Source organism: Microchirus variegatus, assembly GCF_963457635.1.
Source record: "Microchirus variegatus genome assembly, chromosome: 17".
Taxonomy (NCBI): Eukaryota; Metazoa; Chordata; class Actinopteri; order Pleuronectiformes; family Soleidae; genus Microchirus; species Microchirus variegatus.
Genome location: NC_139818.1, coordinates 18,061,529 through 18,081,057, shown reverse-complemented (window position 1 = coordinate 18,081,057; position 19,529 = coordinate 18,061,529). Strand labels below are relative to the sequence as shown.

General features: G+C 41.9%; 1 protein-coding gene across 9 annotated transcripts; it reads right to left on the bottom strand.

The window, feature by feature from the left end:
- Positions 1 to 817: 817 nt before the first annotated feature.
- Positions 818 to 18,734, bottom strand: atp6v0a1b (ATPase H+ transporting V0 subunit a1b; the record flags this gene model as incomplete). Of its 9 annotated transcripts, none has more annotated exons than XM_083904371.1 (21): positions 818 to 911; positions 7,066 to 7,237; positions 7,351 to 7,468; positions 9,426 to 9,443; positions 10,637 to 10,837; positions 11,851 to 11,958; positions 12,512 to 12,728; positions 12,809 to 12,927; positions 13,163 to 13,253; positions 13,925 to 14,088; positions 14,171 to 14,310; positions 14,665 to 14,815; positions 15,248 to 15,460; positions 16,903 to 16,996; positions 17,243 to 17,325; positions 17,411 to 17,537; positions 17,889 to 17,971; positions 18,055 to 18,183; positions 18,268 to 18,365; positions 18,453 to 18,531; positions 18,618 to 18,734. In XM_083904371.1, the coding sequence occupies 21 exons, from the start codon at positions 18,732 to 18,734 to the stop codon at positions 818 to 820; spliced, it is 2,616 nt and encodes an 871-aa protein (XP_083760497.1). The 9 variants fall into 9 exon arrangements, with proteins under 9 accessions (XP_083760497.1, XP_083760500.1, XP_083760498.1 ...); XM_083904374.1 differs by having other exon boundaries at positions 10,637 to 10,744; XM_083904372.1 differs by lacking the exon at positions 9,426 to 9,443 and having other exon boundaries at positions 10,637 to 10,744; positions 18,043 to 18,183.
- Between the last annotated feature and the right edge of the window lie 795 nt (positions 18,735 to 19,529).

Here is a 19,529-nt window from a genome sequence, read left to right as displayed (position 1 = left end):
GTTGCACCACAAATCAGTGGAAGTTTTCTTTCTTCTTTAATAAAGAAAGACTAGAAAACACAATTTCTCCCCAAGTATCTGTTTATTTTTGACGACAAACACAATTACCACTCATGTCACCGATCAACATCAGTTGCATTATTTTATCTTGGCAGCCCACGTTAAGTTATTTGAGAGACAACTTTGATAACACTTACTTTAAACTTTCAGTTAAAGTGTTTCACAATATTTCACAGAGAATGTGCACAGAGAGGTCACAGGTCACAGCACAACACTACGTCATGGTCAGAGTGTAATAAATCCAGTTAAACCAGTGGATCAAACTTTAGGAGAATCACATTTTAAATACGTTTTATGTCATGGTCTTACATCTCTGCATTTATGCGTTTTCATGCCATTGTAGCCACTGTATGGTAGATAAATGAAAAACTGAGATTTTTCTGAGGTCATAATACTTAATTCTGAGATCTTTGTGACCAAAAACATAAAGAGTTGTACATAAATAAATCAATAAATAGATAATTCATCTGTATTTTTCATAGCTTTAAATGCCTTGTCATTTAAAAAATAGGATAGTGTTACAGCATCTTCTGAATAATAACTCTTTTTGTTTGGGGGGAGGTGAAAAGCCTCTTTTTGAGGATTACAATGACGTCACAGCAATTTACACACACAAATGACCACTAGAGGGTGTCAGAGGGCTGCAAATGGGCTCACACACACACACACACACACACACAGTCACACTCAAAAACAAAGGGCCCAGTTGGAGACTCTGCTGCTTCATGCTGGGAGAGAGGGGTCCAGGTCTGAGGTCTCACTCGTCGAATCGTCCGTCCAGGATGCTCTCGAAGGAGAAGGGAACAAACTTGAAGCCCTGACCTGTGTAAAACTTGTTCTGAAACTCCACCCTGTAAGAAAAAAAAGACAAAAAAACAATCGAATTATTGAATATTCATGTATAAATATGATGTTTTCCCATAGAAAATTGAAGAATATTACTCGTAAGAACATCATGTCCGCAAACTGCAAGCCTGGATAAGCTCAGCTAAAATGAATGTATGTTTCTGCAGTTTTGAATGAATACATGTCTATCAGGTGAAGGGTGAACATGCCAGTGGTAGGATGATAAACAATCCTGGAGCTGTGATCATGACCTGAAGGCAGGGCACATTCCATTAAAGTCAGTCAAAGTGAAACCCTCCCACACAACACTGGAATTATTCTCCTCCAGCGTGCATGAGACATAAAGACGATAAGAAGAACACCCTAGTAGTGCACGACAGAGAGTGTAATGAATAAAATATGTGTTTGTCAGTAAGAAAAAAACAAAACTCGCACTGGTACAGGATGTACCGCGGAGGCCCTGGTTCACCACAGCAAACACATGAGTGTTGTTTCCATGTGTTGTCTGGGAGATGAGACTCTGAGCTCTGCTTGTTATGGAGGTAGCTTCTTCGTACCTGTGTCATATTTGACATATTTCTACAGCCTTACATGAGCGGAGAGGTCATTGTTTTGGAGCAGTGTGTGGCACAAAGCACAATACACTTCTACACTGTGCCATATAGGGAAATAATTCCACATTTTCCTCTATTATATTACATAATACTATAGAAAGGCCCATTAGCAGCGTTGCAGCGATTTCCAAGGACAAAAAAACAAACGTTAAAAGACGAGCCAGCGTGCCAAGTGTGCGAGGATATGTTTACAGCTGGAAAGTGGAAACTTGCAGCTGAACTGGACGAGTGGCAAGAACGCGCGCTTGGATCGAGTAAACCCCTCTCCAGCGGTGTTTGGGTGCCCGACAAGCAGCTTTTTTTTTTTTTTTACAAGACCACATTCTCCGAGCGAACCAATAAATAAGGCGCTGAAACGTCATCCAGGAGGAGAATTGCGAGCCAAATAAAGTAAAAAAGAAAACGTGCATTGTGTGCAAACACTATTGGAAGAGTTTACAAAGCTACCCCTACAGGCATTTGGTGAAATAATTGACAGATATAGCAGCTTCTTCCCCTTTGTGTGTGTGTGTGTGTGTGTGTGTGTGTGTGTGTGTGTGTGTGTGTGTGTGTGTGTGTGTGTGTGTGTGTGTGTGTGTGTGTGTCTCCAGCTTCTCATTCATCTGCACACCTTCACACACTTCAATCAGCCCATCAAGACTGAGCAGGGTATAAACACGTCCTATTTGTTGCTTCATGGCGTGTTAAACCTTTGACTTTCTCTCTCTTAATCAACGTTAATCTCTTAATCAACGTTAATCTCTAAATCGACCTTAATCTCTTAATCAACTTTAATCTTGTTCATTAAAAATGTAATGTTGTTAATTAAAAAAATCCTCATGACTTGAGCCTGGTTTTTGACCCAATCCGGGTCCTCAGGGGACGCACTCTGCCCTCCATGTTTTCCCTGCTCCAACACACCCAATTCAAACAGTCAGCATCATCTAAAACATGGATCAGTAAGTAAATGTGTTCGAGGGCCAATTTGTTTTTGTAAGCAATTGAATTTTTCGGGCCAAAACATGCTTTAAAACGTCTTCAGCCTGGAACAAAAACCCATGTTTGCTGCAACTAGAGCTTCTTCTTCTTTGAGCGTAACATATCGTTAGCTTAATAGCATAGTTGCCTAAGTCATATTTGTTTTCGGAAAACAGGAAAAAACAACATTTTTAGCAAGCACATTGGTAAAGTTAGGTAAATCACAATTACCAAAAAAATAATAATAATAGCAATTATGCTATTAGGCTAACGATATGCAACATATGCATTTTACGGACATTTACTCCCCAAACCTGGCTGTCTCCATGACAACAGCAGTGTTTTTATTTATATTTTTCAAACCGAACATGTAGTTTAGGTTAATTCTAGCAACAAAATCTATTTGAATAAGTTCCGATTTTTTTCAGAATAAAAGCTCAAATGTATTAAATCATCTGCTGGGCCAGATACGGATGCTGGGCGGGCCGGTTTTGACCCACGAGCCACCAATTGCTGCCCACACTGAGAAACACTGATAATGATAATGTACATTCTTTTTAAACTTTTGTTTTCTTGACAGTAATTCTTGTTTGAACACCGTGATGTATGAGTCTAATTATGATACCGGACTGAAGGACAAACAGCGATGCCTCGCTGCAACAGTCCTCCTCGCTCCTGACGTCTTCATTTAGGAGGATTCTTAGTTCCTGCTGGTTCCTGGCCTCAGAAGAGAGGGGAGTGCCCAGGAATGTCTCCTGGCCGTGGCAAATATTTGGCCTGCTAGAGCTGAGCGAGAGGACGACACTTAAAAAGAGGAGAGAAATGAGAGATCCTCTCATCTGCCTCGTAGAGAGGCTTGTTCTCCAACACACTCTATACTCGCTCAACTTACTGTGGTGTGTGTGTGTGTTTGTGTCGATTACTCATCAGCGAAGAGTGGACTGTGGACTGTGTAACATGACTATTTCCATTCGCTCACCTCTGTGAAAAATGCGTCCACTACTCTTTTTTAACCCTGCCTGTTTCACCCAAATCTACAATTCAAAATTAAATCCTTTCTAATCCTTGGAATATAATATAGAATTATCATTGTTTTGATGGTGTTGTGTGGATTTTGCTCTATCCAATCCCAGCCCCGCCTCTCCAGCCTCCTCTGTCACTCTCTTTATATTTCATTTTATCTTCACTACCCTTTGTAGACACATTTCAGTGCTACCAGTTGTTGAAGCTGATACCAATATCACATTTATGTGAAAAAAAACAAAAAACAACAGAGCGTAGAGACACATTTTTGGTGTCTTCACAGCTGAGGTACAAGGGTTCCAAAAGGGTCCTTCTACAAGGGCTGAGGTTCTACCTGGAACCATTTGCTTCTGAAAAACCCTTTTCCAGAAGAAAGGGTTTTAAAAGGGTTCTTGGTAACACTAATGGTTCCAGTAAGAACCATTTTAATCCAGAGAACCCTTTAAAACCCCTTTCCCGAATAAAGGGTATTAAAAAGATTCTTGGTGGACCCTTTCAAAAAGGGTTCTCCCATGAGGACAAGCCGAAGAACCTTATATGGTTGTACTTAGCACTTTTATTTCTAAGAGTGGAGACACGTTCACAGTAATTGTGATCATGAAGGTTCCTCCTGAAGACGTAAACAGTAGCTTGCACATGTGTAGCTGACATAACAAGCTCAGTATTGTTTCTCAAACATCTGGAAACAAGTGTCACTCAAGCAGGTGGCAACAGTGAGTATTTGGGATAAATGCACAGTGTAGGTGATTACTAATATATAAGTCGCATACTAGCCCTTTATTAGTAATCATTAAGCACTTAATTAACACCTTATTCTACATAACCTTATTCTATGTCTATTAAGGCATGAATTAAGATTTTTCCTACATAAGGTGGTTATATGTGCTTAATATTTACCAATAAAGGGCTAGTATGCTACTAATATGCATGTTAGTAAGCACCTAGTCAATGGTAAATATGTGTTCCCTAATATAAGGTGTTACCAAATTGTATAAACCAGGGTTTCTCAATCTTGGTCCTAGAGTGAGGATATTTTGGCTGGTTCTCGCATATTTAAACGGCTTTTTTGGGGGGGGTTTAAGACCTGGTTTTAGTACCAGGGTTAGAATTCAGTTTAGGTTAAGGTAAGGGTTAGGCCTTTAATTGGGTTAGGGTTAAGGTTAGGATAAGGGGGTAGGGAATGCAATATGTCTATGAGCCAGGCCAGTCGTAGTTAAGGTTAAAGTTAGCGTAAGACTCCAGGAAATCAACCTAAGTCAATGTACCGTCCTCTGAGGTAATCACACACAGAGGTGTTTTTAAATAGTTTTTTTTTTGGAAACAATGGAGCTCTTTGTGTCAGAGGAAACAGATCACACCACATTATGTCCAAGTGAGAATGGTTCGGTCCACACCTACATTCCATTAAAAAGAAGATGTCTTTTTAAAAAACACCATTTGAAGTTTGGCCATGATCCTGTAAGAACATGTTGAAAAGAAAAACGTTCCAAAATTCAAAGGGTAAATGGACCTATTATTTAGTACAATCACAGCTTCCTAACACCATGTGACATTTGGATTTAAGCCACATTTTAGATGTGACCTCCTCTACACCATTCTAATCTTGACAGTCCAGATTTCGTTGTTACTTATCAGCACAAATATGAATCAGTGCTATGACTGTGACGTAACTGTGACTGAAAATGAAAATAAACTGCATCATGTATACATTTAACTTAACCAAAGTGCCCAAATGTTTCACTATAGAGTACCCACATGCCTTTCCTGTGCCCTGTTCGTACATACCAGGCTTTTCCTTGAATAAAAATATGTGCATGTGCGCTCCATGTGTCCAACCTTTTCTTCAGGTTTATCCAGCAAATACATTTCAAAGATATTTGCACATCTTCACAGATGTTTGCCATCACATCCTATCATGCACTTTATCGGGATCACGCTATGAGAGCTCTCTTATCGTTTGATACTTAAAAAAAAAAAATAGCCTTGCATCTGCTGATATCCCTACAAAAATGTGTTGTTTGGCCTGAAGTCAAACAAACTCGGTCTATATTGAATGTGTTAATGATGTCAGGTTCAGCTGATTCCACCTGCTTCCACAAATAACAGTCTGGGTCTGCTTAAAACGCTTTAAACTGTGTGACCTGCTAGAGAGGAACAGCTGGTGCATGTGTGAGACAAGTTGGATTATATACAATGAAGAACAAACGCAGTCTAGATAAAGGTGATCAGACATTAACCATAATCTGGATCTCTGTCTAACAAAAACACCTGAACCTCTAAGCAGAGGCCATTCTAGAGTCTGTAGGGGCCCTAAGCAAAAATTCCCAGGGGGCCCTTGCGAGTTCAATTTTTTTTTTTTTTTCGAAATGAATAAAAGAACATGGAAAAACCTTGTAATTGAAAAGTATGTGAAACTATACATGTAAAGAACAATGAAATACTGTAAATAGCTTTAAAAATATATATATATAAACTTAGTAAAAAAAAAAATACATTACCCTGTAAAGAACCCACATTATAAAACAATATAAATATATAGAACAATAAAATACTGTAAAAAAAAACATATATAAACTGAGTAAAAAAGATATGCATTACACTGTAAATAATCCTCTTCATTTTACAACTTGCAGAACAATAACTTCACACAGGTTAAAGTGAGGTGGGGCCCCTTTAGGGAGGTTTCCTACTGAGATGTCATTGCAAATCGCCCATTGTTGTTTAAGGGGGACGGGGATGCGGCAACATTTCAGTAAAAACAGCCCTCAGGCTCTGAGTGTCGGGGGGGCCCCTATCAGCACGGGGCCCCAAGAAGTTGCCTGCCTTGCCTGTTCACAAGCTGCGCCTCTGGCTCTGCGTTAGCAGGGAACAAGGCCAAAAGGATTAAATAAAACAAACTGGTTGGTTTCACTTCATATAGTAATAATATCGATATAAAGTAAATGGCTTGTCAATCAAAAACGCACGTCATGTAAACTCGTCGTTATTCACCTTATTTATCATCCATCAACGTCGCTACACCTCCTAATCTGTGTGTACATCTCAGATTACCCGTACCGAAATGTATATTTTAAATTGATAGATGCTGACAGTTATTATCTCCTGTAAGCTCCCACTACCTGTTACCAAATACATTATGATTTATCTTAACAGTGCATGGCTGTGTGTCACATATTCTCACACAGTCTATTTTTTTTAGGTGATCCATGACTTGTCTACACTTCATGTGTTGTTTGGTTTCCCCTGCGTGTTGTTGGAGCACTTTGGTGGTGATGGTGCTAGGAGGTGCCGGATCTGGATGTGTGTGTGTAAACCACTTTGGATAAGGAATGTTTTACGTTGCGAGGATAAAAGTGAGGAACGGCAAACCCTGCCAGAGAAACCCTGGTTCAAGAGGTGAAGAGTGAAAAGTGTGTTTTCAATCAATGTGGAATCCAACGTGTAGGAGGTTCATAATGCTGTACTGTACTGTACTGTACTGTACTGTACTGTACTGTACTGTACTGTACTGCTACGTGTGCTGTCTATTTGGCCATGTGTGTGTGTGCGTGTGTGTGTGTCTAACCAGTGAAGACGCAGGGCATGCAGAAACGCCGACAGCCCCTCCATGATGAGCAGGATGGCGACGGTGAGGGTGGCAAAGGCAGAGAAGATGATGGTCAAGCCAAAGAAGCCGCCGCCGCTCCGGGTCGACAGGCCCAGGTGCATGACCATGGTCCAGAGCACCTCTGATAGCTCTGCACACACACAATAGTGACACAACATGAATGGACTGCACTTAAACAAACACGTTTTTTGATCTTCAACTTCTTTGATATAATCTTCTACAGTGCGATCATATTTTACTCACGTGCATGAGCCAGACTGAGGGCCCAGAGGCGCAGATAGGAGGCCGTGTTGGAGATGCAACCCAGGCAGTATTCTATAGTATGGATGGCCTGGTGGACAGCTACATCACCAAAATCAAACTGTGGTGGGAAGAGCAAGCGCGGTGAGTCTGATTGTTTAGCATCATTTGTTTGTGTGTGTGTCTTTTTTTCGGGCAGCGTCATCCCATCTGACGTACTATAAACAGTATGCAGTGCAAACAATCGAGGACACTGAACGACCAAAGGATTTCAAACACTGAAATCACAAGATAACATGTTTGATGTTCCTGAAAGAGGCAGCAGTGCATGAACAACTCCTGTCTCTTGATGTAAAATTGCTGGTTTTCTCGATGCACTCTTAGAAATAAGGGTTCCAAAAGGGTTCTTCTACAAGGGTTTGAGATTCTAACTGGAACCATTTTCTTCTGAAAGGGTTTTTCAAGGGTTCTTGGTAACACTAACGGTCCCAGTAAGAACCATTTTGATCCAGAGAACTTGGTGGAACCCTCCAAAAGGGTGCCATCCTGCTCACCTAGAGCCAAAAAGGGTTCTCCTATGAGGACAAGCCAAGGAGTGTAGACTTTGGTAGTGAGGTGTGAGTGGTTTACAAACTTATATTTAGGTCCCAGGTAGAACCTCAGCCCTTGTAGAAGGACCCTTTTGGAAACCCTTATTTCTAAGAGTGTACTTGAAAGTTATGTCAATTCTCACATGACCACACGTCATAAAACCAGAGCTATCCCTTTAAAATATGTCACTGTTTCTGTAGTACATGCTAAATAAGCACTTACTACATATCACATAGTAACGTCACAAGACATTTCCCCACAGAAAATAACCACCAGGTGACTCTTTTACATGCTCATTAGAAACCAGATTACTGGACATGCACTAGCAGACTGTAGTAATCTGATTACAGCAAATCCAAATGCACATGCAGTGAGTCAAACACAAGGCCGCTCAATGCCCATCACAGTCCCATATTCAAGATACTGGTGAGGAAATGACTTGATCAAGGGAACATCATCCATTCATCCATCAGACCTTCCCCTTGTACCATCTGTTGAAGAAAAACTCCGCCCAGCCAATAATAACAACCCTACTACTGTAAATATGGGATGAACAGTGGAAATGACTTGAAATGGAAATCATGGTATTGTCTTAAGTCTTCTTTGACCCTTGATTCCTGGCTCAGTCTCAGGCACAAAAACAAAGAGCACAGATTTCTGTCTTGTTTGGGTTTGTTTCTTCTTTTTTTTTTCCTCCGCAGCAAGATCACAGCACAGGGACTTGTTTGTGTATTGTAAAGCCAACAGAGTTTCTCCGTTCTCTCCATACTCCAGACCAAAGACAGGCCTTTCCTGTTACGAGGCGAGAGCTGGAACATTGGACTCCATTGGCTCTGCGTCGCTCATGTTGGGTTTGGCTTTGGCGCTGCTTTTGGTTTCCTCTTTCCATGCTTCTCTTTTGTCCTTGCACTTGTGAAACGGAGTTCACGGAAGCAGCGCTCATTGTTCCCCATTCAAAGGGTCTCTGAGTCAGGCTAATGAAAACAACACGGGCTAACATGCTGTAATGGCAAAATGGGATCGGAGGCGAGCGAGCGAGCTCTGAGGAATGTTGCGACCAAATATTCCAGAAACATACATGTACTGCATCATGTACAAGAGGGAGGAGTTTGGCAGGGTTTCCTTAAGTGTATACATCAGAAAGATAAGAGTAAAAGCCAACACGTGAGATACTTTGCTCAGATGGACAAAATCTGAAGGTGATGGTGATCAGTAAGAGTTCATCAGTTTTCTTAAACCAGATGTCGTTCATCCTTCTCTTTATATCATCGTGCACTGATGTGCCCTGGCATTCACATTAAGTCCTGCGTCGTGAAGCCTTCTCTTTATGTTTCTCTTTCCGTCAATTCTCGATACAACCGAAGACCACATGGTTTGGACAGATCAGGGTTCAAAGACAGAAAGACGACCACTTTCTTTGGCGTCTACAGGCACAAACAGAGACAGCATCCAGACATGCCGACACGGTACCAAACTGAGACTCTTACCGGCTCTTCCTCTGCGGGCTTGAAAGTAAACAAAGTCCCAAGATTAGTAACAGAATTCTACAAATACTGGATTAGACCCAGATGTTTCATCCTACTTTTGGTTCATTATGGTTCAACAGGTGGTTGGACTCTGGATTAAATTACTGTCAAACGTAATCCAATATGAAATCAACGAGAAATGGACAATGGTGTGATGATTTGAATCAGTCACACCTCTCATTTTCAGTAAATCACACGATACTCTCGCTGCTCTCTGATAATTTATGTCTGAATGGAGTTGTTTTACACATTGAACAAATTGACAAGAGTGATGCAATAATGTTCCCCAAACGTTCACAGTCGAGAGATTTATTATTCAGGACAACCGTGAGACACTAAAACCTCTCAGGCAAAGACCGTGTTTTCCACAATTCAGAAATTCGACTTCTCATGACAACCACTTCTCTGTTTATGTTTCTGAAATGGAAAATCCATCTCTTATCAGCTCTGGTTCACACCAGCCCTACCTCCCTCCCTTCTTTTCCCCTCTTGTGCCCACATCCCGGCCCACCTCTAGCTCTCCTTAATACCCAGGAAACACTGTGCTCAATAAACAACACCGAGCTGGTGAACAGGATAAGACAGATGAGTTAAAATTACAATTTTTTTTGTTGTTGTTGTAAACTTTGAACCCTGTGAACTTTTGACCCTAATTAAACTAATGTGATTGTTGTACAACCTTTTATGAAAAAGTCACATGAAACCAACAGATTAGGTTGTATTTTATCTTTCTTTAAGGGTTTAAGTAATTTATTATATGTAATAATAATAATGTCAGTATTTTTTCGCATGTCTTTGTTAACATAGTAGAGTAAACATACCGTACCCCAAAATTATTCAACTACAAGTGAGGAAAAATCTTTTGAATCTGTGTCTAATCCTACTTCAAACCACATCCATGTTTAAAATTCATGTTGTAAAGTCCCTTTAACGCTTACTTTATGGTGGTTTTACTACTGAACAATCAAGTAATGCATGTCGTAATAGAGGTAGAATAAAGTTATGTAGAATAAGGTGTCAATACGTGCTAACTAATTACTAATAAAGGGCTAGTATGCTACTTACATGCATGTTACTAAGCACCTAGTTAATGGTAAACATGTGTTCCTTAATATAAAGTGTTACCAACATAACTTTACAAATGAAATCTGTAGACTTTAAATGGTTCTCACCTCTTCTCCTTCCTCCGAGTGCTGGGAGAGGTGGTCGTGGTCCATGATGCCAGCCTCGTCCTCCGTGGGCCCGTTGCCCACCCGGACAGCTCCGAACTTCTGCGTGCCCTGTTGGGTGAGTCCGGTGCATGATGAGGACACGCCTGTTTGCTCTAAAGACTGCTCTAGACTCTCTGCAGGGGTTTCTTCCCTCTTCTGGGACTAGATACAAAAGCCACAAGAGCTGTGTCTAGCTTAAAGCAAGCCTTTGGTTCAACGCTTTCTTCTTAATTTTGCCTCCATTTCGTCTCATAAAACGGAACACCCAGTGCAGTGAATGACGGCTCTCTTCCCGTAATGTTACATATCCAACAGTTACGATAATGTGAACTACATCAATCCTGAGATGTAGAAAGTATCTGATATACTTTGTAAGTAATCTATCTATAAAGCAAATTGTGTCTGTGTGTGAGTCTGTGACGGGCAACGGCTCATCAGCAGCAGCTGCGCTGTCTGGATCAGGGAGGTGGGAACATGGTTTTATACTGAAACGACAAAGTCGGTGTCCATTCACCAATACGCGAGCATATATTTATTTGGCATTAGCATGCTACTATTTTGTGGCTAACTTGGCAGACCTGTTTCCAAAGGTTAGCTAGCGCGGCTACGATTAGCATTAGCGTAGGACTAACATAATACAAACGCTGTGTAACCTAATTAGGCACACCGCAAATGTTTTCATTTTCGATTAGCATTAGCGTAGCTAGATGTTGTGACTGTCAGCCACGCCAGTAGTAGCAACATCTAGCTACGCTAATGCTAATCAAAAACGTATTATGTTAGCCTTTACGTTCCTTATCATGCGATTAAGTGATACGACTGATTATTCTTTGAGGTTTTAAATAACAAAGAGCAACCAGGCTGCTATATTCACTGGTTAAATTCAAGTAAATGTTGGATACATAGCAACTGAAATGACAGATCAAACACTGTTGGGTGTCCTCAATATTTTTTTGCCAATTTCCCACCAAAATATCAGCGTTTACCAAGGCAGGCTTTAAGCATTATTCATGACCACACAACCAACCACATTACACAGTACAATGTGCATTGAAATGAATGGCAGAATAAGATTGTGGGAGGGAGGGGAGAAGATATATGTCAAAGGTTATAAATGTTACACATCAAAAAAGAAAGGTGGCATTAAGGTCATGGGTGGGGTCAGGTCCACATACCAGTTGCTTCTTCCACAAGTGCTGACGCCGAAGCACCAGAGTTTTCACAATCAGCATACAGGGTACACATGCAAGGGCAATCAGCACCAACAAAACCTGGATCCCCATCTAAAGGTGGAAAAAGAGAGAGGTTAACAAAGTGCTGGCGATGTGAGGCAGTGAAACCACAGAGGGGATTTTTTCTCTCTGTGAGAACCGATCTACAAAATACGAGCTACGATTTCAGAAGTCAAGTTGTTCCATTTCAACCTTTGAGTTGATCTGGCAAAAGTAGCAGGAAATTAACACTAACTACAACAAATGATGATATATTGTTATTATAGGACTGAGCAGATGTGTCCTCTGGGATAATCCACCCTTTGGCTGACTCTTCACTCTTTTCTGATTGTGATTTGTGATTGCTTCACACGTGGGGAAAAAAAAGAGAAATCTTGATAGAAACAATAAAAATAGCGAAACATTCCCCTGATATTTGAGAGACTACTCAGACAGAAGCTGAGGACAGGTCTGCTGTTGAATACTGTAAACTAACAGACACAGCATGAGCGTTCTTCTTCAATAGCACATGAATTTTGTCCCTATTTAGAAGAAAAATGGACAAAAAACCAATCTACTAGAGGCCTCTCTCTAGAGGCAGAGGGGTGGATGGGTAAGGGAGCACCTGTCCCCTGTACAGGGGCTTGCTGCTGGGGTCATTATAGTTGAAGAGACACATGTTGATGAAGTGGATGAGCAGACTTGGAGCATCTTTGGACGTGGTGGCATCATAAGCCGTCCACTTGTAGAAGACCAACAGGACAAGGTAGCCAAAGAGGGTGAACATGAAGACGATCTCTGGGATGAAGCCCAGGAAGATGTTCAGCGGCTTCTTGAAGTACCTGCGGCGCAGTGAGGAACGTTAACAACACGACCAACGCACATTTTGAACAGAATAACGAATGAATCAACACTGACTCACAGGTGGTTGAAGAGACTGAGAGAGACTCCGAACAGCATGTGGATGACGCCCAGGATCACAGACATCTTCATCTTGAAGGAGTTGAGGAACGTCAGCTTGTTGGAAGCGATGTTCCAGATCTGCAGAGACCAAACATCAGGGTCAAACAACACCTTGAGTACCTTGATAATTTACTCTTTAACATCTGCTGTCCAGGTCGACCCATTCAACAACTTAAAAAAAAAAAAAAGGACCACATCCACTGATGTAAGGTTCTTTTCCAGCCTTGTCCGTTGAGTTTACATGCCAGTGTTGAAGTTGTGACTTCCAGCTAATCATTTTTGCTGCTTTAGTGAGTGAATGTCAAGGTGTTACCGGGTCAATTCCGAGTGGATAAGGCCCGTTGAAGACTCCTGGGACAGCTGGGTCCAACTGAAGAACTGCATTTGAATCAAGAGTCTCAAATCTAGGACAGACAAGAAAAGAGGACAATAATCAATGTTACTGAAATGATTCAGACTCAGTGTGAAGTTAAACCATCCACACAGTTCTTCTTATTAACCATCTTGAGAGTCGTAGTTTAAACATGCCGAGCGCTGACCCCTCTGCATACTCTCGGGTCACTGGGATTCCCTGAGTCGAGGTGTGAACGGCTGTTGAAGTGTGTCAATGACCTGCATGTGTCACATAACTCTAAAGATAGGCAAGAGGTTAAATAAATGGAACTTCTCACCAGTCAGTCAGAACTGAAGATGAGAGGTTAAATGTTTCCAAAGCTGTTTTTAATACTAAAACCCAGGAAATGTCAGTAAAATTACGTTTTCTGGATGTGTTCTGGACATAGATTCTAGAGGATGTTCATAACAACATACAGATTTCATTTCAAATAAATGATTTATCTTTTTGTTTGTTTTAAATAAATGGGCTGCTCTTTTTCAGCATTGACATCTTGACTTGGTGCAACGGAATGAATGTACCACTATATAGCCTGGAGACATCAATTACCGCTCTCAAGATCCAGCATGTCATAGACAACACAGTGTTCCAACTCTTTCATTCATTCATCGTTAAAACGTAGGATGTGGTCGACTGTCTCAGACGGCGTCAGTTCAAGCGTTCAAGAGTCGTCTGACTTACGTCCAGTTGGCTCCTTTGGGTCCGAACATGGGTCTGACGCTCCACCCTGAGCCAAACATATTCAGAGACTTGGAGAAGCAGTCGTTGTAAATGATGCCAGTGTAGATGGAGAAGATCCCCATGAGAAGGATGATGTAGCGGCCAGCGAAGACCATGTTGAACATCTGCAGAGACAAATTCACGCGTTTAATGCAGAATAGAATGTACAGAACATGAAATTATTACCCTGCGTAAGTGCAACTGTACCTCATTGTCGCTCTTCTGGGCGAGGAGGCGACTCTCCCTGATGACCAGGTAGAGGGCAGCGCAGGTCATCAGCGCACCGTGACCCATGTCACCAAACATGACGGCAAACAGGAACGGGAATGTAATGATGGTGTAGGGAGCTGCAACAGCACAACACAGAAGGCGCAGCTATTACACAAAAATGTTGTCCCGATCTGCCCACTTCATATTCTACAGACTGAAGAAAACCTCACACAGTAATCATTTGAAATACGTCCTAGCAAAGACAATAAAACCTCAAAACATTAAATCCAGAACCATCACATTTCAAAAGATTGAGTTAATGTTGCTTCAAAGGAAGAAATGTTTGTCTAGAAGTGATGTACAGAGGTGCACAAATGTGCAGAGGAAATTGGAGGAAAATTATCGCAATTTAATTATACACCGAGGTTCTTATACGAGCTGAGGATTCTGCGCTCAGGTGGTGACTGATGACAATGAAACTCCCGTATGACCTGGATTGATCTCCCGGTAGTTCCCGATGCCATAGGCATCGACGATGTTCTGGAAGCCAGATGTGAACTTGTTGGTCTTGTTGAAGGTGGGCGGAGTCTGCTTGGTCTGCATCCTGTTGAGGATGGACGGCACGGTTGAGCCACTCCTCTCCTGTCAAACGATAAATTAAACGCTGAGGTCACTTCACGACACCACATTTGTGACACAAAGACAGCTCATGTTGACTTGCATTGTACTTGTTTGAAACCACAGGAACACTGCTGTCAGTGAGCAGGAGCCAAGTGGTGAAAAAGGAACACAGAGGGCAAAGGTCACTTAGCCACGGCCACTCAGGATATAAAAGATGATGTTTCTATATAGCGTCAGTGAAGTGCAGTATACTGTGTATCATCAGATGTCTCTTGTTTTATCAGCGACACACTTTGTGCAGCATGAAATGTGTCACAACGTATGAGTGCGAAATGACAGGAGTCACAATAACAGGAAGCAGAGCCAGGAAGAGCAGCTGGAATAAAAAGCCCTGCCAAAATAAGACAGAAACAGATGTAAACAAACAAACAGAAAAAAACAACAAGGACTCACCGTCCCTCTGCGCAGAGCAAACTGGATGGAGTCCAGGTCCGAGACGGGACACCACACCTCAGCGATCAGACACTTCTGAGTGACGTCGATGTTGCAGAGGTTGAGCGTGTGGTAAATGGCCTTCATCTTTCTCACCTTGATGAACCACACACGCATGGTCTTGGAGGCGGCCTGCAGCACTCGCTGGCGGTGGTCTTCTGTTTGGTTCAGCACCTGCACAGAGTGGAAAAGTGTTTAAAGCTGCTGTGTGTAAGTTTTGGCGATTATTTCTTTATAATTCTGCCTCTGCTTGGCCTTCATGAACAGAAACGATGTGACATTATTAGTAAGCTGCATCTTTTATCTGTGGGCTTATTCCATCAAACAAACAAATAACCAGTGGAAGTGCATGTTAACAGTCTGATCTTAGTCAGACTAAGACAATAATATGGTTTTCTTAATATCATGTTAGTCTGATTAAAATCGAGCTTGTCTTAGTCGGACTAACATACCTGAAAAATGCTATAGTATGAAGGCATAGTCCGATTACTCCTGCATGTACATGCTTAGTCAGACTGGACTCAGACTTGGCGTTCTGCACATGCACCAACATTTCCCCGGATCATACGGCGGTGGCGGCGTCTCACTTCGGACAACCTAGCGACCACTAGAGCCATGCTCCGTGTAATTTGGATACAATACGAAACATACAGAACCACCATTCGCTGTTTGTTTTTTTGTGGCGTAAAGGTCAACAGGAAACTGATTCAATACGCACTAGCTTATAGAGAGATACAGCGCCACCTACGAAACGGAGTCAGACGTACACGTAAACGTACCGACTTGTAGTTAAGAATGCGAATCATCAAATCTGATCAATCAGATTTTGAATGTTTGGAATCTGTTTGCAGCCGTCTCACTTTACTAGCACAATGTTGCTGTTGCCTCCTCCTTGTATTATTAGTTTAATATTTAAACACAGAGATACTGAGACACAGAGAGAGTCATTTGGAGCTGGCAGGTTAACTTCTTTACTCCCCTCTGGTTGAAAGCTGCTGTTGTTTACTTTGTTAGCGCATTATTTCTACGTCATTTCAATGATGTCACCGCAGTGGCTCCTAGACTCGGTCCTTGTTTACGCACATGCTCCAATTTTCTCTGTAAAACCTGAATGAAATGCTCTATTGTAGCAGAGTCTATTAGACATTGTATGAGGTTGGCAGTCTGAGACTTCTCAAGCAGAGAGAGAGAGAGCCAAGGATTTTTTTCCAGGCTTAATAAGGGCAAAAACATGGGGAACCCAAACATTACGAGACAGGACAAAGGTCTTTCACAGATAAGAGGCGACGCACATGAAAACAAAAACGCCCCTGCGAGGGCTTTTGTAATCGGATTGGAAATAAATAATTTTAACAAAGAAAACTAAGCCGGCGCCTGGACACAAACATCCTGTTGAGCGTTGAGTTAAATTAATTTCTTGTTGGTTCATAGGCAGCAGCGTAACAAAGGCTACAAAGACGGCTCCAGAGAATTATTAAATGAATGAATGATGATAATGTGACCTAAACAATATGCAGGCTTTAATCCAAGGTCATTTACCCTGCCATCACTTCTTTTAAAATATCACACATGCTTATTATTGATGTAGATAGATGTGATAGAGGTGTAAAGCTTACCATCTGGAGGTCTTCGATGCGACTGTTGACCCCAGCCAGCATCTCCTTCCTCTCGTTTGGGGTCTCTGGACACGGGTACAGAGAGGCACGGAACCTGGACAAATGCAACCACAGAAAATGCATAGCACATTGAATTTGCTCTTATTAAACACGTCTCTGAGCATAATTCACATTTATTTCTTTGACATTAGTCTAGCTAATAAGAGAGCTTGTGACCCAAATTATAGTCGTGCCAATAAAAAACAATCAAATCCAATATAAAACAAACCAAAAATATCACAACAGACCATGTTTTCATGCAATCCAGACACAAAATCTGTGCTTCTAATGAGATACTCACCCCTCGCAGATCTTCCTCACCCTGTTCTTCAGCTGGTCACCTTGGAAGAAGATGATGAAAACCGATTTGTGGACCTGGTCTCCCTGTTTAAACAAAGAGAACGTCCAAATAAACCAATGTCCTTACATCAGGGTTATCGTTCTCTTCATTTATTTGTGTGGTGCTGACCGTGGCCGGATCCTCCAGAGGGTCCTCAATCTCTGCCTTCCTCAGGAATACGTTACCGCGACACACCCTCCACAGCATCCTCTCAAAGGTGGGAATCCTCTCCCTGCTGATCACGCCGGCGACAAACCTGCACGGACGAAACAATTTGAGTCTTTGGGACAGGGTTTTGTGAACAAACAATTGTGAATTTTGTTGTTTTTAAAGTGACAGTGTTTCAGAATCTCACTATCTCAGAGAACCGGGGTTAAAACTTCATCCTAGCTGTGTTTGTAGCTGAATCAGGTGGAGCTGATTAGCTTTTAATCAGCACTGTGTGAACTCATTGGTCAACGGTTTGTATACAAACAACAAAAACCTTAATTTGCAGCATCATTACTGGGAAATAATTACATTTTTGACATTTTTCTTTATGACGAACATCTGCACTTCCAAAAGGTTTGCCTTCATGTGTCTTCTAAACCAACAAATTGTGTTTTACCCCAGTCTGAGCGGGGCGCCGCGGCCTCCCTCGTTGCCCTCCATCAGTGCAGATGACTCCTCAAGCAGGTTTGGATCTTCCATCTGTCCAAGAGAGAATTAGAAAACCCTCGTTTACATCATATGATTATGCTCCGTGATCTGTGTGTGTGTGTGTCTGAGCGAACCTCGTCAAAGAACTGCTGCGTTCGGCGGAGGATGTGTTTCAGCTCCGTCAGCTCCAGGAAGTTCTTCTTCAGGGCTTCCTGGTTGATGTTGATCTCCTTCAGTTCGTTCTCCAGCTTCTCAAAGGTGGCCTGCGATCACACAAAACACCACACGCTATAGGATCGGTCTTTGATCGTGACGATATGAAATCGTGATAATTGATGATTGTTTACCTCGAGATCGATCATGTCTCTGGGAAAAGGCACCTCTGGGTTTTCTCCTGTGTCCACAGTTGGAATGGCGGCCTTTTTGATCTCCTTCTCCACGAACCCTGTTCAGCAAAGGAAATCCTCGTTTTAATTCTGCATTGTGATTGTTTTGTTTGCACTGTGCATCCCTACGTTGTCTCATTGCTTACTCAGTTTTCTGTCCATCTCCTCACACCTCCTCACTTCATTCACAAACTTGCGTTGGAACACATTTACATCTGGATTCAGCTGCCAGAAGGGAAAAACAAAAAACATTTTTTAATTAATAACATAAAACTGAAAACCTCTACCTCTCTGAGAACATGTCTACTTACGTCTCTGAACTGGACCATGCCCAGTTCTCCCAGCTCGCTGACGCAGCAGTACGCCGCCTCAGACTGGAGAAAGAGCTGGGCCAGCGTCATCTCCTCACTTCTGAACAGTTCCCCCATGATGACGACCACGCTCCGCCTCAGCTACAATGAACCAGATGCTGCAGGACAGGAAGACACACAAGCTGTTCGTTCACCTTTAAAATGTTAAATATTTACAGAGTGAACACAACAAAAGACTTTGTTTCAGACAATGCTGATTTAATGGGATTTTAGGGATTACAGAGAACGGTCCAATGGTCATCATTGATTGGTGTTTTAACTGTGGAGATCAAATTATTCAACAGAGCTTTTAGTGAGTTTTTAGTGGGTATGCAACACATATATGTTAATAAAAGTTGTGATATATGGAATTTTTTTATATATACAATGTTTATCTTATTTAATTAATACTGTGCCTGTTGTCTCTTGTACCATTTTGCACTGATGTGAGGGTTTCTACCTCAATTTCATTGAACTTTGCAATGACAAGTAAAGATATTCTATTCTATTCTATGCTATTGAGCCATCCCTGAGTATGGTACCAGCTCATATAAACTGTGTACCTAATAAAGTGGCCGACATTGAATAAAGCGTGATCAGAGCCCCAATCAGAGCTGAGCATCACTGATGTCGCAGCATCCTTCCTCCTCCTCCCTCCTCTGCTGCTGCTGCTTCTGCATCAGTGTCCTTCACTGCTCAAGGACGCCATGATGCTGCTGCTGCTGCTGAATCCGGCCTGCAGCTCACTGTGATCAGCTGTCACCTCCTCTACATCACCCAGTGACGAGTGACATGAAACCACCAACCACTATACATGAAACCAGATATGAGTGTTTTTTTTTGTGTGTGTTTTTTTTTAATGTTTGGCCTCGT